This window comes from Ammospiza caudacuta, chromosome 1 (genome assembly GCF_027887145.1).
Source record: "Ammospiza caudacuta isolate bAmmCau1 chromosome 1, bAmmCau1.pri, whole genome shotgun sequence".
NCBI lineage: Eukaryota > Metazoa > Chordata > Aves > Passeriformes > Passerellidae > Ammospiza > Ammospiza caudacuta.
The window spans coordinates 44,326,565-44,348,953 of record NC_080593.1 but is presented as its reverse complement, the minus strand read 5'-3'; the positions used below and the strand labels follow the sequence as shown (position 1 = coordinate 44,348,953).

The window sequence follows — 22,389 nt, the reverse complement described above, 5'->3', positions numbered from 1 at the left end:
TTGCCAAAACATGTCACAGCAACTTGAAAGTCATCATTCCCTGGGAGTTTGGAATCCAAGTAAATAAATCAAGTTGTTAAACTGGAATGTTTCATTTATGTACACGATTATGACAGCTAGCTGCTGCTACATGCTTGTGCAATACTTGGAGTCACCAGAAGATAGATCTCTCTCTCTGTTCTACTCCTGTAAAACTGGCAGCAAAAAGAGGCATGGAATCTTGTCTCCTGACCTAAGAGTGTTGCTCAACTACTGGCTTTTTAGCCTTTGCTCTGGGTCACTGTCTCCCAGCTATGCAATGCTGTCCCTGAGGAAATAATTGAGAAAGTTTTAGGGGGTCACACACAAAATAATATTCATAAAACAAGAAAGTTTTAGGGGGTCACACACACAAAATAATATTATGTGAATTATAAAAAGGAGAGTAAACATAAGGCAGCATTATTTGATTTGTCTTATTTTTAATAAATGCAAAGAGTGAAGTCAGGTTTGCATAAAGACAGATGCATAAAAGGCACTGCAATCCCAAGAAGTTTGAGAAACGTGTTCATTTGGCTCTGTATTCATCTCTCTTTCTGCCTGGCTGGGAAGGTATTTTTTTGTTGTTGTTGGTTTTGGTTGGGTTTTTTTAACTTTTGGGACATTAAAACCTTGGATGTGTGGGAATCCCAGAAGCCTGGAAGTCTGGTCAGAATGTCCCTCTGTATTTGTGAAGACAAGTCATAAACCACACATGCAAGGAGTCAGTTACTTCATTGAAGAAGTGGGGTTTCTTATTATGCTCTGCATGTGTATAGCAAATCCAGTATGGCTTAAATAGGTCAGATTTATGGTGTATGTGTAGAAAACCTGTCAGGCACTTCTGACTTACCTGTTCACGCCCTAGTATTTCTCAAAACATTCTGAGCAGACATTCTGTAAACTTTTGTAATCCAAACAGGGAGAAGAGGCTCATGTCTTGTTTATGCTACTGTTGTTTCTTGTCTGTCATTTTAGAGCTTTTTGTTCCAGTCCATAATTGTGTAACTAGGAACAGTATCTAAAAATGAGAGATTCTTGCTGGCTTTTCTAATCTGTAGATGAGACATTTTGTCAGTGCCCACAGGATGTTTGAAGACAAGGACAGAATGCTGTAACACCACTTCTTCATTTTGAAAGCTAAGCTAGCTTGCCAGTATGTTTGAAATGCTTCCAGTGACTCATGGAAAACTGCTGTTTTCCTGGAACCCCTGCCAACACTGTGGCAGGGGATGGCCTTGGTACCTCTCTTTGTAAAAATTGTAAATCCATGAGCTCCATATGGAATGAGAGCCTCTCTGTTTTGTCAAGCAAGGCCTCTCCCATTTGCTGGTTGGTAAATGCCTATGATGAGAGATGTCAGTACCTACTAAAACAAAACAAAAATAAAGATAAGAAAAAACAAAAGCCAGTGCACTTTTTCTATTCTTTGATTTTATTATATCTTCATATATTTTAGCAGATGCAGTTATTGCAATCTTTGATTAATTTTAGCAATTCTAAATAAAAAATCCAGGCCTTGTATCTGATGATTACCTGAAATTTTTATTACATTTATAAAAATCTAGAGTATGCCAGCCACCCTTCGAGAACTGGTTGAAGCTTAGGGTAAGCAGAAAAGAAGAGATAAAAGATCATTTTTCTGTAGTTATAGAAAAGGAGTTGCTGGAGTGTTTTTGTGGAGGATGTTGTTGCTGGTATATATTTGTAGAAACACAGAGAATGGCTTTTCCCCCCTCTTTCTCCCTCTGAATTCTCAGCCATAAGCTTATGCTTCATTTCAATCTACAAGGTTATCTATGGAATGATAGTTGAGAAATGGAGCTGAACTGTTAGGCAAATGTTCTAAAGTTTTATAAAATAGTTGGAGAAACACAAGATTATTAACTTCTGGTACAAAGATTCCTGTTTTTTGATTGGTGACGTTTTTTTTCTCTGTTTTAATCACATACTTAGATGTGTACAGGTTGTTCATTACATAGTTGCTTAATTGCCTAGTACTGTGACACTTAGAAATTTAAATTTTATGGGTGTTTTTAGGTGTTTGGGTTTTGTTGTGGTGCTTTTTTTTTGTTTGAGTTCTTTGATGTTGTTTAGTAAATATCTTGGGTTGTTTCTAGGGGTTTCAGTATTCAGTTCTTGCTTGATTCCAATGAACATGTTCCATTTGAAAGTGCTTTGTGATGTCTTGGCAGGTTCAGAAATTCATCTGAAAGCTGACTTGCAGAGAAACAAGTCTAGAAGCAATACCTCCTGGAATCAGTAAACAATTCCCTTGGTTATGTAAGATGGTGGAAGCAATGGAGGGCCTATATAGTGAAACTGATTGTTTCTTCAGTAGGGTCTTCATAATTCATAGAAATTTCTTCAGGTCTTCCATTCTGCCTCTGCCTTCTCCAGTACCCGTAATTTTTTGCAATTTTCATGATGTGCATTTTGAAAGAGGCGCCCAGGAAGGCGTAGAGGAGGGGGTTGAGGCAGGCGTGGAACAGAGCGATGCTCTTGGTGACCTGGAGTGCCACATCCATGGTTTTACTGGCCTGGCAGTCTGTCACCAACATGTAGATGATGTCTATGGCTCGCCACAGCTTCACAATGTTGTAGGGTAGCTGGGTGACAATGAAAGTTGCCACTACTGCCAGCAGCACCTTGAAAGGCCTGGACTTCTTAACATTTGCAGACCTAAAGATTGCCCGAGCAGTAGCAGAATAGCAGATCAGCATTACTAGGAAAGGAAGCAGGAATTCCAGGATAATTTCCAGGATTTGAATGGTTGATTTTAAGAGTGTTTCCATGTTCATTGGAAATATGGGAAGGCATTCATTCCTCTCGTTGTGTTTCTTGACTTGATTAAATATCAGCTCTGGGATACTGAGGAAAGTGGCAGCCAGCCAGACACAGAGGCAGGTAACACTGCAGTGTTTTCCCACTCTTCTATGGCCCTGGGATTCAGAAGTGGCCCTGTACCTATCCACGCTGATACAGGCCAGGAACAGCATGCTGGAGCTGAAATTCATGGTGTACAGAGAAGAAGTGAACTTGCACATGGGGTTTCCAAGTTCCCATCCCTGCACTGCATTTGCAGCCCAGAAGGGGAGGGTGAAGAGCAGGAGCAGATCAGCGATGGCGAGGTGCATGATGTACACATCTGTCTTCGTCTTGGGTTTCTTGCAGTAGGCATAAATTGCAACCACTAGTGAGTTTCCAGCCACTCCAACTGTGAAAGCCAGTGCATAGAACACTGGGAGGAATAATTTTCTGAAATTTCTCACATCACTTTTTTCACAGAGAAGCTCATAGGTATTGTAATCTATAAGAGGGTTGAGGTCATCCTCCTCATCGTCAATCCAGTAATCTGTTGAGTTATTCATGTCTCAGACCGTGGCAAAGCTACAAGACACAAAAAAGTGGGGAGAAGGGAGCACCAAAGGAATAATATTAGGTTTAAGTTCTAAAATTTCTGTTGAAAACTAAAACCCTTCTTCAGAGCTGCTTATACATCTCAAATTTAAGGAACATATATATATATACCTATATATGTATATTCAGAATACATTTGTGAATAATCAAAGTGAAGCTAGACAGTAACTGAGGCAGAGCAGACCATCTCAAGTTCTCACATGAAATAGGGTAACTGAGGACATCAGTGTGGGCAATACTTGTAAAATGGATTCAATTGAAATGCTTTCCTCACCCTTAGCATTTGAGGTTGTATAATGCCTGGAGTGCCTCTCATTGATTTCTGCATTTGAGTCAAGGAGCCATCATTGCTTTACCTGCTTTGACTGTGTTATGTTTGACAAAATTCCATTGCACATAACTGTCTGTACCTTTATGGGGTTGGAATTACACCTTCCCCTCTCCAGCCTCTGCAAAGCAAAGCAATACCAGCTGAAGGCTGTAAATGCTGCTGCAATCAGGTGTATAAGGAATATGAGCTGATTAGAGCTGAGGCAAGCAGCTGTCTGCTGTCATAAATTCTGACAAATTTTGGATATGAGTCTAGTACAGGGAGAGTGTTTTTGTTTGTTTCTCAGGTGCACTGTACATGCCCATTACAAAAAGCACAGCAAGGAGTCTGTTGCTGAACAGCAGCAGAACAAGCTTAGTATCTATCGCACACAGCAAGCCATGCCCACATGGAATTTCTTACAGGAGCAGATTGTGTGGGTACACTGCATCTTACAGCTGGAGCTTCTCAGGATGTTATGACAGAAAGGAATTTTATCACATACAAACTACCCACAAGTACCCAAACAGCTCAGTTTGGTTTTTGAAGTATGTTGGTTTTTGAAGTATGATCTCATGATGGATTTACTCTGTAAACACCGAGGGTGGCTTCTCACTGCCAGCTTAGGGTTGAAGTTTAAGCATTTGTATCTTCAGATTAGGTCTTAAGTAAGTTTGTGTCCTGCATTATTTTCTTCTTTTCCTGTAACTGTGTTCATTGACTAGTGTGCTGAAATTCTGTCTGTTGTAAAATACAGTCATACAGTACCCTGTTTCCTTGGAATAAATGGGACTAAGGTTTCTTAACAGCAGTAGCAAAAATCAGCTGAGAATGAAAAACATGTTCCCCTTTTGGCATCATAGCAGTGTTTAGAATTTGAGGTCAATGTTGCTGAAAGCAGATTGTTATCTGATATTCTGTCCCAGAGCTACAATTTGGCTCTTTCAAGCCTGAAAGAAAAATGCAAATACCATTTCTGTTTCTTAGACAATTGTTTAAATGAAGTTTAAATGAATATTTAAACTCCTGAAGTTTTTTTAATGTATCTGTCTACTAGGAAAAAATAAGTTACTGATTGATCTCATAATAAGGGATGCAAACCAATTAAATAGAGAGAAATGGAGAAATGAAATTTTTTTTGTTTGATTTTTTTCAGTGATTCTCTTAGCCAGATTTTTAAAGTGTATTAGTTTAATATTAACTATTGGTTTGGCTCCATCTTTAATGACTTTGAAATGTTAACAGAATAGTACAAAACACTTCCCATCAAACTTTAAAAAAGGATTACTCCTTTTTAAGTCTTGCAATTTCTTCTTTATTGTTATCTTTATTGTCATCTTTAATGAGATGTGCAGAATGGAAAAGTACAGTCACTCTACTTAATACTTTGGCAAAGGGATGTCTGTTCATGCCTAACAAGCTGTGTTAGCAGGATTTTCCAGCAGCAGTAATCTTTTGCAGCTTTTTTGTACTTTGAGGAAAGATTTAGTTATCAGCAGCAAAATAACCTTTATTTTATTAATTTTTTTAGTAGAAGAGAAACTGCAGCAAGAAGAGTTTAATCCACTTAGCTGGGATTTGAGGAAAATTAGAATTTAAATGAAAATATTTTTCTTGTGGTCTTAAAACACTTAATACAGAACCCATCAAGGAATACTTAATCAAATTGTATCACTGGTAAATTTGCTTGAAAGCAAACCAGTAAACATTTCAGGGCAAACTTTAAAAGTGTGTGTATGACAAAGCGGTTTGGCTGTGACTCTGTGCTCCGCTGCCTGATAAGCTTTTGCCTGCCCTGAGTTCATGACAGAAACAAAGTTATGTAAAATGCTACATTGACATTTCTCCCTTAAAAGCACAGTTATGTTTTGGCTCTCCTGCCTGCTCACGTTTGTTTTTCCTGGTGGTGCTGTCTCTCAGGCACACGAGCATGTGCCCATTGCAGACAGCCAAGCAGTCCCGTGGGAGCTGGGCACTGAAGGGTGGTGGGAAGGCTTAGTTTAGTCTCCATCCCACACAGGGAGCCATGCCCATGTGGAATTGCTTACTGGAGCAGATTGCTGTGGGCACACTTCGTGTTCCAGCTGGAGCTTCTCAGAATGATATGACAGAAAGGAATTTTATCATGTGCAAACTGCCCACAAGTACCCGAACAGCTCAGAAGCTGCTGGTTTTTCAAGTAGCTTTCTGTTATACTAATAAATATATTAAATCTGCAACTGCATTCTTCCTTACAGAATTGTTGCAGCCTTCCAGTCAGATAAAAATTCAGTGTTTCTATGTATTTAAACTTCATGTAGGATTGTATGAATGATGGTGAATTAGTTTAATATTTCTAGTTTAAACAGACAGGTTTTTTTTTCCTCTGATAAATTAAGCAGTATTCTGTCCTGCTACTGAGCAAATCTGATTTTGAAACTGGAAAGGAGATGTGCCTTTAGTGAAATGATATATCTCTGTAAAGCTAACTTAACTAAGAGTTAATGTATGCAAAGAAAATATCATCCAATATACAGAGCAGTAAGAATTAAAACAAAACTAACCTTTTGTTCAGCAGATGAGTAGCAGGTACTGCAGTTGAGATGTGCCTCAGTGAAGTGATCTGAATTGCTCTGACACATTGCATTTTGTCTTCAAACACCACACCCTCATGTGGAAGTCCGTTGCACTTTCATTTTGACTTGATAGTTAAAAAAAACTTTTAAAAACTGTGCTTTCCTGGAGACTCTTCTTGTGTTGAACACGTACACTTCCTACATTCCTTCCTGTTCCAACAAACTGTGACTGCTCTTTGGAAGGTCAGGACGCTCTTACTGCTTCTCTTTGTTGTTTGTGGTTTTATTCCTGGAAGTCCAAATGTTTAATACATCATCGAGAGGCTTTTATCAAACAACACATTAAAAAGGTGAAAAGGATGGAAAGGAGGTGCATCTGGGGCTGAGTTACTGGCCCAGACACCACAGGGAGTCACTCCATTCTCTCCTCAGGGCAGTACTGTGCTTTTGATGGCTGATTGTGTAAGGTTTAAAGGGATCCTTACATCCCCTCCTTATATAACTTTTTAGGGGATACAATAGAAAGATGAGTTGGTTTTTGTGAGGTGGGGAAAGGGGTTTTTTCAGTGTGTGAAACCAGAAAGATGCTAAGGAAAATATGTGAATTGTCAACCAGAGTACAAGCAGATATTCCTGCATCCTGGGGGAGAGTTCTCAGGGCCTTAAATGTTGCCAATCTCATAATCAAATTAGTGACCTGTTTGAATTATCCTGGATCAGAAAACAATCTAATGAGCTTCAGTAAATGCAATATTGAAGCCTAGCAACACAGAGAGATATTAAGGAGACCAGAGGTCAGATTTTGGGGGTTTTTGGCACGCTGGTGCATCTGCCATGACTGGATTAACCTTCTGTCTGTGCTTCCATTATTTTGAAATATGTTAAAGGAAAGATTCTTAAAAATGGGCAGCTAAGAATGTAGTGGGCAAATTTTTTCCACATGCTATATTTTGTTTCAGAATGACAAAGTAAAATGGGCTAGGAGAGGAATTGCAGCCTAGAGGAAGAGTGCCACAATATTTGTGCATATTTCTGCAATGTTTTCCTCTTGAGTTATCACAGTATTTCAATGGTGCTCTTCACAGTGGCAGAAAAGATGCTTGGGCTCCTTCCCAGCCATCTCCTCACAGGTGATGTCATGGCTTTGAGGCCTGAGCTCTGTCTCTTTAAAAAACAAATGAGATTTTCAGTTCTGAGTAGGCTTTGTCTCAATAGGGTCTCCAACAAGTTCTGTAGGAAGGCAGTGAATCCTCCCTTGCTTATTGCAGTTCCTCAGCTCCTTGTAACCTTTCGGGGGTGCAGGGAGGACAGATCCTTCCAGTCAGAGTAAAGAAATAATATTGTCATGTGTGTATTTCAGTAGGGTCAAAAATAACAAAAATTAGGAAGTAAGAGTGAATACAAAATAGATTTTAAGTAAAAACACTTGTGGCTGTGTGAAAGTGGCATGAAGGCAAGGAAAAAACCATTCCTGAGCTGAGCAGCTGCTCTCACTTGGCACCACCAGAGCGTGTGAGCTCCAGCTGGGAATGACCAGCAGCCACATTCAGTGGCAGGACTGCACAGCCCCAGCATTGCCTGTTTGCTTGCAGCTACAGCTGTGGGCTTTCTTTTCCATGAACCAGCTGCCTGCACTGGAGAAGATGAGATAAAGCTGTGGAATACAACATGCTAGTGGAGAGAAATTACTGCAGGCTCTTGGTGGGATGTGGCCGTGTGTGTCCCTTTTCTCCATCAGGAGACTCCCATATTCCAACCATCAGTACCATGCTGTCATACACAGCCTTGTAGGACCAACATCTCAAGGGTGTTGGTCCTACAAGACCAGTTTCTTCTTGTAGGAGAGGCCAGAACTCTCCTACAAGAAGAACAGGAAGCTGACAGGTCTGTAAGCCACCACAGACCGCTGACCTTTAGCAGAGAGAAGTAACCTGCTGGGCTGAGGGGTGCAACAGCCAATGTGGCAAAAACCATAGGTATTTAGCATTCAGGCAGTAGTTCATCTGGCCTTAGTCATCTTAGTCTCGCTGAAGACTGAACACTGAAAAATAAATAGAATGTAAGAATTAAGGTGCTGCTGGCTTCTGAAAGCATAAGGTAGAAAAAAATCTACCTTATGGCAGATTCCTCAAGTACAGGTAGTACTCAAAGGTTGTCACATTTAGTAGTCTCTCCACCAGAGAGAACCTCTATAAGTTGATTGTGTGAAGATCAGTAAACTTAAGCATGTTGTACCCCTGACAGCAAAGATTAGGCTTCTAATGGGATTGTGATCAACGCTCTAAGCACATGTTAAAATACTATCTTTGCCTCACTATGTGAGTGAGTGCCATGAAGAGTTCAAAAGTATGTTAGTTAAACCAAAGATGTTTGCCAGTGTAGCAGCACTGTGGTCTAAAAGTTTTGGTTTGTTTAGTCATATACATTGAAAACTTTATTGAAAGCTCATCAATATGGAAATATGGTTAAAACTGACCACCTGAAACGCCTAGTGTTTCTTCAATTGTGAGTTTTCTTGCAAAACTACTTCTATTCTGTGACTCTTCCCCTCCATCCTCCAGCAACATCTCTGAATTCTGTAAGTGAGGTAAAAATGTCATTTACAAAAGAGATGTTTATTCCATCCAGGCTGTTTGCATTCCCTCCAAAGCACTGGAGTCTTTCAGAGTCTTGCATTAGACCAGAACTTTTTTTCAGTCTTTTATGGGTTGAAGTGACATAAAATTTATTTTAGTTTTTCAGGACTTCAGACTCTAAGGAGTGGAAGGGCCAGGAATCTGCCATCCATTGCTGTGCTTAGAGAGGAGATTGGAGAGTATTCATTTGCCTTCCAGAAATTGTACAAATGATTTAGAACATCTAACCAGATGTCCAGCTCTTAGTGAACTCCTCACCGAGTTCAACATGAAAGCTTCTTCTGAGGTTTTGGTTTTTGTTTTTTTTCATGGTTAAATGATTAAATGACATGGTTAAATTTGCCCTTTGTTTTCAAGTAGGGATGTGACTTGAGGATTATTTACAAAACAGTTTTTCAGGCGTTTCCAGAAGGTCAAAACATATTTTGTTGTAAACCTCACTTGAATATAGATCTGTTTTAGAAAAGAGCGCTTGTGCAATTCTTTACCTTCTGTGGAAAAGGAGAAGAGTCAAATACCCCATGTGCAGGGGTGACATTTCCCTGTGCAGAGTAGTACCCTGCAAAGCATATGTTGGGTCATTTGGAGCTGATCAGCTGCTTTTGGTTGCAGTTGCCCAAATGAGCCAAGTGTTTGGGATCCAGTTAGGTAATTTTTTTTGCCAAGTGGATTTATGCCCCTGGCCAAAGCTTTTCACTGGAATTTTTAGCTTGTTGGCATTGTACAGCTTGTGAGCCACTCTTTAAGCCCTCTGTGGAAATAATGGCTGAATACCCTATTGCAGAAGAGGAAAGTAAACATCTGGCAGTCTGGCCCTCCAAACAGGCAGTGTTTATCACAATTAAATAAATCTCTCTCCCACTTCCTGGCCATCAAAGTGGCTGCTTGTAGGAGGAAGTGGCTCAGCTGAAAGCCAGGTGGTTGTATTGTCCAGACCAGAGTCTCCCAAGCCTTGTGAGAACAGCTGCCAGAGGAGTCATGAAATTGTATTTGCTTCTAACCTCAGAACAAAGCCAAGCTGCTACAGATCAAGCCTTGAATTGAATCTCTACAAAGCTTGTCATCTGCACTAAAAAATTACTGATTGCTACACCCATTGGGTATTTTCCCTAGCTGTATTGTTTGTGGGAGGCTTTGAAAGGAATGAGAGCATGCTTTGGTACTAAGAAACCTTTAAAGAAAAAGAAAAAGGGAGGATTAAGGATCATAGAAATGTTGTTTTAATCAATAGTAGAATCTTCTTCACGACTAGTACATTAAAGTGCTGGCTTTATGCTACAGAGGCTTAATAAATATGTCCATAATAAGAAACATCTCAAGTAATGTTATCAATAGTTTGAAATGCTAGCAGGCTATTTTCAGGTAACAATTTTCACTCAGATCTTTCTTCAAAGTGCAATCTAAAATCATTTGCGTAAAGGGGGAGAAGTCCTGCATTCCAGAAAAGTTATGCTGAAGTAGTAGTAAAGTAATCATGGTAACCCTTTGATAGCCTTATCTGCATAATTTGGTTATAATGTGGCTGGTGTTTCATTCCCACATAGACCCTCCAGTCTTTATGGGTTGAAGAAGTTTTTTAGAAGTTTTACTTTTGAAACGGCAGCATGTCACCTTGATAGATGGGCTGTTGTATCACACTTATTTGCTCAGCTGTAATGGAGACTGAATCACATTCCAGTAATCAGATTCCATTTCAAGTACCTTCTTGTTCCCTTTTCATAGGAATAGGTGATTAGGAATCATAGGAATACAACCTGGAGGGTTTGGATATTTGGCTTTTCATGGTCTCCTTCCCACAAGTCAGCTCCCTTTTACTTGTTAACTACTAATGTGTATTTTGTTCTGATGTGCTATTCAGAATATAAACACAGGGGTAGATTGCATTTCCTGCCTCACAAAAGGAAGGCAGTAGGGTTTCTTGTTATGAAACCTTGTAGTTTGATTCTACATTGAGATTTTACTACTAAAACTAATTATTGTGTTTGCCACTTTTTTTAAGGTGCTGGGAACCCAAATTGCAAAGTTGCAATTGTAATGGGCAAAACCAAAAACTCATCAGCATCCAGGTAAGAATTCCTAGGAGACTCAGAATCCCCTAAAACTTGTTCCCTGGAGGAGTTGCTGCTTGCAAAAATTTTGTTAAGTGAAATGCCATTAGTTGCCTTGACCAGTTGGATTGCTCCTAAATTAGAAAGATGTTTTAAACCTCAGCACCTGTCTATTGTAGCCTGAGTTCCTGTTTTGCTGTCAGATGCTGTTGACTGAGTCCTCCCAACCTTTCCACTGTTACCATCTTTCATTGGCATGTTTCCCACCTCTCTCAATTGCACCAGCTCTAGTGTTTGTGCAGCTGTGTGATGAACTGGATGCGGAAATTTTGGGGGCTTCACCAGCTTTATCTTGGTCACATAAATTTTAGTCTGCATCAGTTGTTTAGTCTGCATCAATAACCAACAACTCTGGCTTACAATTTATTTTCTAAGTGTAGGATATAAAACAATTAACACCAGGAAGAATTAAATAAAAATGCTTATATAATAAAAACAAAACTTTTCAGAGCTTTCCTGATCAGAATGGGTAGAAGTGGCACATCAGAGACCTGAAGTTACTGATTAAGTTTTCCACAAAGGTATCTGTAGATACAGAAAGTTAAGTCTGAAACATGGGGTGTTGGTAAGGTGAAGCTGTGTAAGCAGAGAGCATTGCACATCTTAAATCAGACCTACTCATTTTATTACTGTATGTGTAAATATGATCCTTACCTCTTCTTCTTTGACACAAACACGTTCAACTCGAATTGCAAGCTTTTGCAAAAATTTATACAAGTAATGAATGAAATGCTCCATGCCTGGTGCTATTAACATCACACAGCTTGTAATGCAAAAGAATTGTGACATTTATATCTAAGATGGATTTTAGCCCAAATTCCATGGATAATCTGACGTTTTTAGGTTTCCACCAAGAAGCAATCAGTAACTTGCACACAGCACCCAGGAAGGTTTGCCTGGAAGTTATACAGACAGTGGCATCTGTTGAGCTCTTAGAAGCTGAAGAGAATTTAATGTAGGGGATCATGTGACACTCCACTTGCTAGAACTGGAGACTGAATTTAGAGACCTGGGGCATCACCTCCAGTTCTGTGTGACTAAAACCTAAGTATTCTGAAGGAATGTAAACATGGGGATGGATTTCTCGTTCCTAAGCTGTAGGCAAGCCAAGATGGTGATTCTGATAAACTGGTTTTGAGAACAAAGCAGAAAGGTAGAGGGGGAGAAACTGATTGGGTGATACAGAACTGTGTGCACAGAAGTGACAGCAGCAGGAGTTTCTCAGTCATGGTGTGTTAGGTGCCACTAATACATTTTCAGTTGTTGACTGGTGGGTCAAGAAGGGTTGAAGCCACTCACTGTGTGGGCAGAATGGTGCAGGTGGTACAGATAAATCTCAGCACTGGCTTTATGTGAGTCCTAATTTAAGGATGGAAAATAAAAAAGCAGAAGGGGCAGACAGAAGGGAGGCTCAGAGGTAACTGTGCTTTTTTGTCTTGATCAGGTACAAGCAGCACAGTATGGTTATTGTTCCCATGGACACCCCAGGGCTGAAGCTGATAAGACCTCTCTCAGTGTTTGGCTACATGGGTAGGTGATCATATTTATCAGCTATATGTGTTTTAATTTATTAGCAGGCTCAGAAGCTGCAGTTACACTAATAAATATTGTGTATGAAATAAATCAGTAAAATGGGTATATAGAAGAAGGCTTAGGAACTGGAGGCCTGTATTTTTATTCTCCTTCATTTTACACTGCTGTTGTGTTTCCTAACTTTGTAGATGAGATCCATGGAGGACATTTTGAGATACACTTCAATGATGTGCGAGTACCTGTCTCCAATATAATACTGGGTGAGTTTCAGCACTGATTTATTTTTAATACATACAACAATGAACCAAGCTTTATGAGACAGTGGTTTGTGTCATGAATCACCATTGGTTATTTTAAACAGCTCTGGTCAGTTGAGGGAGCCCACTCTTCCTTTAGCAGCCTTCCTGCTGTTTGAATGTACCTTAGAGCAGAAGGAAGCAGGGCAGCTCTGGCTGTCATGCAAGTATCATTGCCTTGAGGTAGAGCAAAGCGAAGTCTTTAAGTGCTGTTCTTCCCCCAAAACCAGCTCTTGCAGACTTTACAGACTTTTAGAAAGAATGTTGTGCTGCACTCCACGGCCAGTACTTGGCAGAACTGAAAAAGAAATAACAAGCAGGCCACCATTGTGGTCCCCTGCAGGGAGAACTCTGCTCTCTCACTTAGTGGAGATCCTGATTTCTTCTATTTCCCCTCTGCTTCTTTTATTTTGCTATGGGGTCCCTTCTGCTTGGAGCCTTGGACCCTTCCAGGAGGCAGTTTGCAGAGCCTGTTTTTCTTTCCAACCAGGTGAGGGCAGGGGGTTTGAGATCGCCCAGGGCCGGCTGGGGCCGGGCCGGATCCATCACTGCATGCGGTCACTGGGTGCGGCCGAGGCCGCTCTGGAGATCCTGTGCCAGCGCGCGGCTCAGCGCCAGACCTTCGGCAAGAAACTCTATCAGCACGTAAGCACCTTCCCTCCTGGCCCTGGGCACACACTGCACACACTGACCTTTCTTCTGCCCAGCACAGCCTTGTGGCTCTGATAATGGACATGGCAGCAGCTGTGCCCTAACCTTGAATTCCTATTCATAAACCTTTGGGTGGCAAAGGGAAAAAAAAACAAACCACATTGCAAGGCTCCCATTTTTCACCAGAATCTACAGCATCTTTTTCTTTTTTTTTTTCCCCTTTGCAATATGCAATGAATTAGATACCTTTTGCTGGATTTGAATGTGGATTTTTTCACTGTGTGTTGTTCTCTGCTTTTCTTGATCAGTTTGGACAGGTATTTTTTCAGGCATGCAATTTATGCTTCTGTTTCAATCTGAGTTCACCATTTTTGTGTATCCATTCTGTCACCTGGCTGTCTCCATTCAGAACCACTGGAGACACTTAGGGGTCTAAATTTCACTGAAAATGTTACTTTGATCAAATATTTGTAGTTGCTTATGAAAGTACAGACCACATCAAGGGAAGATTGGAGAGCCTTGCTCTTATCTTGCTCAGGATTGAAATACTGTTTCATGAGCAAGAGCTTGCTAAAATAATAAAAATATGACAGTCTGCTTTGCAGAAGAACTATCGGAGTTTGGTTGTTGGTCTGTCACATTTCAAGTGTTCCTTAAATTTTCCCAACAGCTAGGATAGATTTATTGGAAAAAACACAAGTAAAAGCAATGGAAAGAAGAAATTGAATTAGCATCTGGCACAGATTGTAGCAAATTGTGCAGATCCAGAGGGAGCAACTTTACATATCTGTATTTCCAGTCATATAATTTCCCAACTTTCCTTCACCACCATAACCTAGAATGAGTAAGAGGTGCATGAGGCTCACTCTGGCTCTCAGAAGCTGGCTGAAGTAACAGTGATGTTTGATGAAACCACAGGCCTCACCTGGAGGCAGCTGCTGAGCCCATGCAGGTCCTTCAGTGAGGATGGCTAAGACAAGGTGAGGCTGGTGGCTTCCCTGAGTACCAGTGTGACTGCCCCCACCCAGGCCATCATTTATGACCCCAGGAGCTGCTGACTGAAGAGAACTGAACACCCCATCTAGGTTCAGATCACCTTTGCTGGGACCAGCCAAGCTGAGCTTCCAGACTGCACTGAAGCACGTGCTGCACATTTGCTTTTGTGTCCTACAAAATCCACAGCCCTAGAAGTGGAGGCTGGGTCAGGCTCCAAACAGTTTTTGCACTGACAAGCATCAAAAATATTTGTTTCTCCTGTGGTATGTTGGCTGCAGGGGGGAATTAGCTAAGAAGAGCAGGGAAGGGCTGCCAAGATCATAACTTCATTTTGGATCCAGACAGTTACTAATTTATCATCAGTCAGAGGCAGCAGGCACCACCCTGCAGCTGTTCGCCTCTGTGTCATGCACCACACAGCACCAGTTTAAGCAAAACAAGGAATTCCTCTCCCCTGTCACCCCCTTATTTCTATACACTGGGGCTTATCATATGGAGAGAAGGCTGTGAGGGGTGGTAAGAGGAAGGAAAAAGCAGGCATGGAAGAGCTTCTGGAAAATGGCCAGCACACAGTGGGGTCTGATCAGGTGCCAGAATCCACAGGTTTTCCGTTTTCTTGTTTCCTGGCAGAGCAATTCTTTTCCTATCTTTAATATTTCTGTTAGTCAAGTGTTTTCTTTATTATGCCTCATCTTAGATATGCTTTAGTTTGCACACAAGTGGCTGTAGGTTGGCTGAACGTGCACATGCTGAGGAAGAGGGGCTCAGAGGCATTAACTGATGTCCTGGTGTTGGCTTTGGGATCTGCAGGAAGTTGTTGCCCACTGGATTGCGGAATGCCGTCTTAGCATAGAACAGGCTCGCCTGCTCACACTGCAAACAGCCCACAAGATTGACATGCTGGGCAACAGAAGAGCAAGGAGAGAGGTAAATTTTATTTTTTGATGCAATGCCTGTGCATTCAGCTGGTTAAAAGACAAGGTAAAACATATTGTTAAACACTATTATTCTAAGTGTAGAGTATAAATCCATGTTGAAAAGAGCCTTAAGATATGCTTTTAATTGTCAGAAGATTGGGGAGTTAGTCAGAAGTGGAGATGAATGTGTTCAAGCATTGCTTGCTTGTCTCAACACAGTAATATAGTTTGGAGTGACTGGAAACAGTTTTACCATCCCCTGCGAACAGGAACAGCAGAGCTCTCATCCAACCCCAAGAGGAAGGAATGTACTGAGAGATACAAATATTCAATAGAAGTGTTAGGTAAATATTTTCACTTGCTTATGAAACTGTTACTGATAACATGAGTTCTTCTAACCACAGGTAGCCATGACCAAAGTGGTTGTTCCACGAGCTGTACTGAAAGTGATTGACTGTGCAGTTCAAGTGTGTGGTGGAGCTGGAGTTTCTCAGGATTTTCCTTTGGCGTTCATGTGAGTAAAAGGAGATTTCCTGTAGATTCTAAGCATTTCTTTTATAATAATTTATAACACCAGTACATGCTGTTTCACCTCAGCATGAAATAATAGTATATGTCCCTTTAAGCTATAAAAGTTAAACCAATTGTTGCCTTACAAAAAATAAAAGCCGGCACTGGGCCTAAAATAGTTCTTATCAGCAGTAAAGAGGATGTGCTTCTAAAACTTAGTGTTATCTCTTATGGCCCTGGGGAGAAGCGAAACTTCTGAACTCCCAGCCCACCCACCTCAATCGTGCCAGGAAGATTTTGCTGCAGTGTCTCCCTGTGACAGCACTTTTCAAGCAAGGAGTGTCCAAAGGGCAGCAAAAGCAGTGCTGAGAGCTCAGTGTGGCTGCTGTGGCAGGGCAGGAGGCCAGGCCTAACTCAGCTCTCCCCCCACAGGTTCGCGTCCATACGCACCTTGCGCCTGGCAGACGGGCCCGATGAAGTTCATCTCTCAACAATTGCAAGGTGGGAGCTCCTTGATCAGTCCAAGAAACTCACTGCAAAAATCTAATGTCAGCATAAAGCCTTCTTTAATGGAGGGAAGATTAAGGAAAAGTTTCAGTGTAATAATGGTATCTAAGATAAAACTGAAAGAACACAAAAACTTGATTCTAACTGGAAGCAATTCTCTCACTGTTTTCACTTATTACCCTTAATAATTATGGGCTTGCTTTTAAGAATTTGCAGAACACCAGGCAATAACTAATCTGGGTGTCTTTATAATACTAAATAAAATCTATTTTCAAACAGGCCTGAAGTGCTTTCTTTATTCTGAATCAGAGCATTTTATCCTTTTATTGTAGACAAAGCAGTTTTGAGTCAGAAGTGCCACACAATTTAATGTATTGAGAGCTAGGCTAAACTTTTGTATTTGTTAAATTGACAAACACTGGAGGTAGTACCTTGCTTTTTCTTTTCCAAAGCTCAGTTGCAGTCCAACCCTCTGCTCCCCAGTTCCTGCTCACAGCTGCCTTCCTTGTCACTGAGACTACACTCAGTCCTGCCCCCAGCCCCATTCAAGTGAGGCTCAGGGCAGCACAGAAAGCTGGAGCCTGGAATGATTCCTGGAGTTAGGATAATCACTTCTCAGCTTACACAGGGCTGGTAACTTAAGGGCAGTGAAGTTAAGGACACAAGGGTTTACTGTTTGCATGAACAAACAAACTCCCCCCTCCAAGCTCCTTCCTGTTGGAGCCTGCAGAGAACACCCTGGGCTTGGCTCAGTCCTCAGGATGAGGCTGTGCCAGTTCTGTCCTTGAGCCCAGAGCCGAGCGCTCGCCTCAGGGTGTCCAGCCACAGCTGCAGTGGTCACTCAGGGTACAGTGGCAGGGTACCTAGAACTAGAAGCATTCCATGAAGTTCCTTACCTCATGATACTTAAAACCAAGATTATAATGAGTAATTCTCGTTTACATTTCCATCCACCTTCATTTCCTCTTGCTTCCTGCCAAGAATGCTTTCCAGGAAGTTGAGAGTGTCAGCAGGTCAGTGACTGAAATGCACTTCAACTATAAAACCACCTGCACTACTACATATGGTTCAGGAGTTCTGCTCTAGGCTGTCAAAACCTGCACAAAGTGTTTTTTCAACCAAGAATGCCCAGCATCACATTTTGCCACGTTCCAGTTAGGGTCTTGGACTGCCCTCATTTCTCTCACTGTCAATGAACAACTAGACAAGAATACCATCTTTATCTCATTAACAAGGCTCTTAATTCCCTTTATTTTAAAATTCTATGTACATATGAATGATCTGTATAATGTACACTCAATATAGAAAGTTTTTATATACTGGATAATGTATAGAACATTTCACAATTACACTAATTTCTTACATAACATGTCAACTTTTTAAGGTTTTTTTGCTGAAGCTTCATCAATTTGGTCAAGCCAGTTATACATACAAATGTCTAATGCTGTTTGATCCAAGGAAGAAGATAATGTTAATGATTAAGGACATGAGTGAACTGGTGCAGGAACAAACCCTTTCAGGTCCTGTTCAATGGAAGTGATCACATCAGACTGAGAAATGAAGGGATGCCTTTAGTGGGGTCGGTGAGGTCAAAGTTATTTTAGCCCAATTCCTCTAGACTGTAGCTCAACTCCAGTCATGCTAATTCAGAAAATATAAAAACTAGGAAAGTTTGATTCACAGTCTTGTAAACAAATATAAAGGAACAAAATGTGCTTATGTACAACAAGAAAAAATTCTTGTGTACCCATTTCAGCTGATCCACAGAGTGCTTTCTTGTGTTACAGTGTGGAAGTTAGAATCACTGACTTTTCCTAGAAAAAAAAGTCATAGAAAAAAGGAATAACACTGTCATAAACACCTGGCAAGGCAGTAAGTTCACTTCAATGTATTGGAGGAAAGTGCTGTTCCTCATCACTGGCCAGTCTGCCTTTGTCTCTTCCACAAGGATTTCCAGTCCTTAGCTGACATCTCCCACTTCGTTGTCTACCGGGGGTGGTACGTTGGGCATTACGGATGATGTCGTCCCTGCAGTGAGGTAACCAGCAACTCCAGGGCCTTTCAGGAGGAAAACAAATACTGGGGATTAGTTCTCCTTCTACTGGGTGACTGAGCAGCTTTATTCCCCTCTGGTAACACTCAGATACATCATCTGAGCCAACCAGACACCTTACACAAGAACATTTAAGAGTTTTCTTTAGATTTTCTAAAATTTAGGAACACTAGAAACTAAGACTTCTTAGTCTACCAAGTGGAATAGCTTGTGGGGACCATTTTTGGGCTTGCTCAGGTTTTTTTTATTCTGATATGCCAAATAAGTGAAAAAGAACCCCAACCACCTGCATTACCCGTCTCACCTTCCATCGTGGAAGCAACAGTAAAGCAGGGATGGCATTCCTTTGCTAAAGAAAGGCCCTGCCATGGAATTAAAGTCAGTTCAGGCATGTGTTCAACTATTGGGCTCCTTGTGTATCTTTTCAGTGTTTTAAAGGTTTTTCCCAGCTGCACAGTTCCAGGAAGCCCAATGGGCTGCCCCATGAAGAAACAGAACTGCCTAAAGCTTGTCTAGCCAGCATTTTGTGCCTTCAGTTGGAATAAAGTGACAGCATTCTTGGGATACAGAAATTCTATACTGGAGATGCAGGACTCACACCATTACTAAGTTTCTATGTTGATTATAATAGGAGCAATCAGCTTTGCCCTGCAGGCAAAGCCCCTCTCCCTGGAATTAAAGCCTGGAATTAAAAATTTAGTCATATTGAAACTTTCAACAAATGCAATAAAAATTTAGGTTTCAGCATGAAGTGTTTTAACAGTAATTTTTATCATATTAGCGACTAGAAAACTGATCACTCACAGAATGTTCCTGCACCAATACAGCGATCAATTTGGTCTCAGACCTCCAGCCTACACTGCCAATATTCAACATATTAAGTTCTGCTGGGTCCTCTACTCTTCCCCTTTAAGCCATTCTCACTGAGTTCTCCCAAATTTACTATTCTTTCTTGCCCCACCCTCCTTTCTCCTACTTCAGCCAGAACATCAGAGCGTGGTTGGTCTTCCTGCAAACAGTCCCACACGACTTCTATGAGGCAGAGAGCAAAGCAAGCAGTGCCTCTGGCAATAAAAAGCCCTCTGGCTGCAGGAGGGGACCTCTCCTTGCCAGCCCATCAGTGGAACCTGCCAAGTGTCACACCCACTGCTACCCATCCTAGTGCAAAAATTCCCCGTAGTTATCTCGTGCCTCAAGCTCTTCCATTATGGAGGAATCCTAACACAGTTCCAAAGCCGAATTCCTGTGTAGCACCAGCAAGTAGCAGCCAGTGCAGGTGTCAGTGTGGTGTGTCGGTGCTGGGCATTTGTACAGCTCTAGGACATGCATCTGTAACTCGGAATGCAGCGAGCGCAGCGTGCGTTCTGCGAGGTGGTATCTACCTGCTTTAGAGAGCTACACAGAAGTTAGCAAGCTGCCTGACACAGCAGATCTAAAGCCCACTTCTCAGGTGAAGGGGACTGCTGCCAGTTAGAAGGGAAGGAGAAGAGACACCTGAGGGAAGAGAAATAAGCAAGGGAAGTTTCAAGGGAAGTGCAAATAGCAAAGCAATTTGAAGCAAGACATAAGGCAGAATACAAGATAAGAGAGGTTAAAAATAAAGCTTGGTTTCCATCTACACTTTGCATTTGTACAGCACCTTCATTCTACATTGGCAAGCACTTAAACATTAGGCAGTTTAAAAGCAGCATGGGCCTTAAGGCCATTGGAAAACTGTATTGCCCCCAGTCTCAAGCCTGACCACATCTGATATAGTTTCAGTTCTTGGCCAATAATCAATCAGCATTTTCTTCCTATTCCTAAATTTATAGCATTTATGAAATTTAAATTTATAGTATTTATGAAAATACCAAGGAAATTAAATACAAACTGAATCAGTTCCAGTGTTGTCAAACTGGTATTAAACAATACAAAACCAGAAAACCCCGGTTCAGCGCTAAAGCGCAGAGCCCTGTGTGAAAAAAATACATCAAGTGTTCCAATAGCTACTCTCAAAATACAAGCAACCACTTCTAGAAGGTGTAGTTCCTGACTTGAAAGACTCAAAATACATGCTAGTACTTGCAGTAAAACTTTGGCCATCTGATTTACACCTCATTAGTTCAGTTATACTCAAAAGCTTTATCAAGATTCCTAAATTGGGTTAGATGAGAAAGTTCCTTGTGGCACATAGCTGTGTCCACACTGGCTTGTCACAAAGGACTTTAAAACCTCACCTGTGAGGCAAAGCTTTTAAGACCAAGCATTTGTTCAGCTGATGGCTACTGAGGAGTCAGAAGCTTGCAGACAGTTTGCTGCAATGCCATTATTTGCTACATCTGAAAATATTTTATGTGATAGTGATGTTTTGGACTGTGATACTGTGTCTGTCAAGTGCTCAAGTGAAGGAAGAACAGGAGCAGATTTGCAGTGACATACTGATCTGGGATTACGTCTGCACCATGCAAGGAAGTTCCCTCAGTTGCCAACCTTACTCTGCACACAGTGCACAGCACACACAGCTAAAATGCACTTCACTACCAGCAGGGCTGGGGTGCACCTGAAGTGCCATTTCAATCTTGGTGGCACCAGCAGGGGAGCCACCCAAGGTGCATCACTGCAGCAGTGAAGCAAATGCTGCAAGCTCCACGTACAGGCACGAGGCCACCCTGTCAGGCCACTGATTCTGGCTGGAACATAGCCTCGTACTCCAACCTATTAGCATTCCAACTTTTCCAACAGTACAACTACCTGCCTAACCCTGAAGTTGTGTTAATTCACCCAGCTAACTGATATAGACAGGTTCTAGAACTGAAGTAGACTGATTCTAAGAAAGCATGGAAAGCTATTGTCATTCATCAGTTTCAATTACATCTCTGCTCTATCACTACAGAGTACTTGCAAGTCTTGCCAGTGCCCAGATCCTGTTGCTAAGTATGTACAGTAAAGACTATGCAGAGAAATTAATTCTCAACCAGCAAGAAGTTTACCTTTTAGTAAGTGTTTTAAAAACTTACTGTATTTTTACAGCACTGACTGTTCAGACCACATGATGGCACTAGATCCTGGGGATAAACAGTAACTCCAGAGTCCAGTGTGACAATTAAGTAACAGTTCAGTATAATTCAGAACATAAACAGGAAAGAGTTGCTAACCTGTGAGGTATCCTGATGTTTGTGTATCAGAAATGAACAAGTCGTGTTTCTGATCCTTGAAGGCACTCCAAACAGAAGAACGGGACAGAATTTCATTTACCTGCAATATTTGAAGAGATAAACAGAGTGAGCAAGTGCCATTTGTCATGTTCTAGGCAAACAAACCCATTTTCTATTGCCAAACCATTCTGAAGGGATTACACCAAAGAATGTGGCAGTAGTTTAGGCTGCAATATGGAATTTGTGCACATTTCCAAGGAGACTTGCTTTTCCATGTGAATTGTGCAGCTGAACACAATGCTCAAAAGAAGTTACTCAGTAGCTTCACTTTATCCTTTGTTCCCCAGAAAGGTGACAAGGAAAAACAACCCTAGAAGCTGCCCTTGCCACTCACTGACAGCTGAGGGAGAATAGGACTTTTCCTGTACTAGAGCAAGATAAGGACTACTTGGAAGAAAGACTATTCAAAGTTTCCTCCCCTTGAGAAAGCTTTCAACAAAAGGGTAAGAGGAAGGCATTAAGAACTAGCACAGTTACTGGGACAAATTTACTTAGATATATATCCATAATGCTGCTGCACTTATGTATTTATTTAAAAAACAGAAGAGAAATTTACGTTTATAACACAAGTTCTGAAGAGTTGTCAGAGTTAAAGACAACCAGCTCATAGAACATTTCTGCACTTGGAATTTGTCTTTTTTATTAGTGGTCTTCACATGCATTGAACCAACGACTTCTCCACAAG

The 22,389-nt window shown here is 41.3% G+C and overlaps 3 protein-coding genes across 5 annotated transcripts in view; 1 reads left to right on the top strand and 2 right to left on the bottom strand.

The window, feature by feature from the left end:
• ACAD11 (acyl-CoA dehydrogenase family member 11) overlaps positions 1 to 16,726 on the top strand; it is a 29,058-nt gene extending 12,332 nt beyond the window's left edge. Inside the window, 7 exon segments of the mRNA XM_058816412.1 lie at positions 10,939 to 11,005; positions 12,492 to 12,577; positions 12,769 to 12,840; positions 13,367 to 13,521; positions 15,334 to 15,450; positions 15,845 to 15,954; positions 16,383 to 16,726. Of these exon segments, the coding sequence (XP_058672395.1) occupies positions 10,939 to 11,005; positions 12,492 to 12,577; positions 12,769 to 12,840; positions 13,367 to 13,521; positions 15,334 to 15,450; positions 15,845 to 15,954; positions 16,383 to 16,497 (722 nt within the window). The 3' untranslated portion in view covers positions 16,498 to 16,726.
• Positions 1,209 to 6,369, bottom strand: ACKR4 (atypical chemokine receptor 4). 2 transcript variants are annotated; one of them, XM_058816445.1, is made up of 3 exons: positions 6,283 to 6,369; positions 3,490 to 3,496; positions 1,209 to 3,391 (listed from the first exon to the last, which is right to left on the bottom strand). In XM_058816445.1, exons 1-3 carry the CDS (start codon positions 6,367 to 6,369, stop codon positions 2,328 to 2,330), a joined length of 1,158 nt encoding a protein of 385 aa, XP_058672428.1. In that variant the 3' UTR covers positions 1,209 to 2,327. The 2 variants fall into 2 exon arrangements, with proteins under 2 accessions (XP_058672428.1, XP_058672419.1); XM_058816436.1 differs by lacking the exon at positions 3,490 to 3,496 and having other exon boundaries at positions 1,209 to 3,408; positions 6,292 to 6,351.
• Positions 16,727 to 17,689: 963 nt separating the features above from the next.
• Positions 17,690 to 22,389, bottom strand: part of DNAJC13 (DnaJ heat shock protein family (Hsp40) member C13) — a 56,294-nt gene continuing 51,594 nt past the window's right edge. For both annotated transcript variants that reach the window (XM_058820556.1, XM_058820564.1), the window contains 2 exons: positions 21,645 to 21,744; positions 17,690 to 18,515 (listed from right to left, as the gene is read on the bottom strand). In XM_058820556.1, the coding sequence (XP_058676539.1) occupies positions 18,418 to 18,515; positions 21,645 to 21,744 (198 nt within the window). In that variant the 3' untranslated portion in view covers positions 17,690 to 18,417. The remainder of the gene's footprint in view (positions 18,516 to 21,644; positions 21,745 to 22,389) is intronic.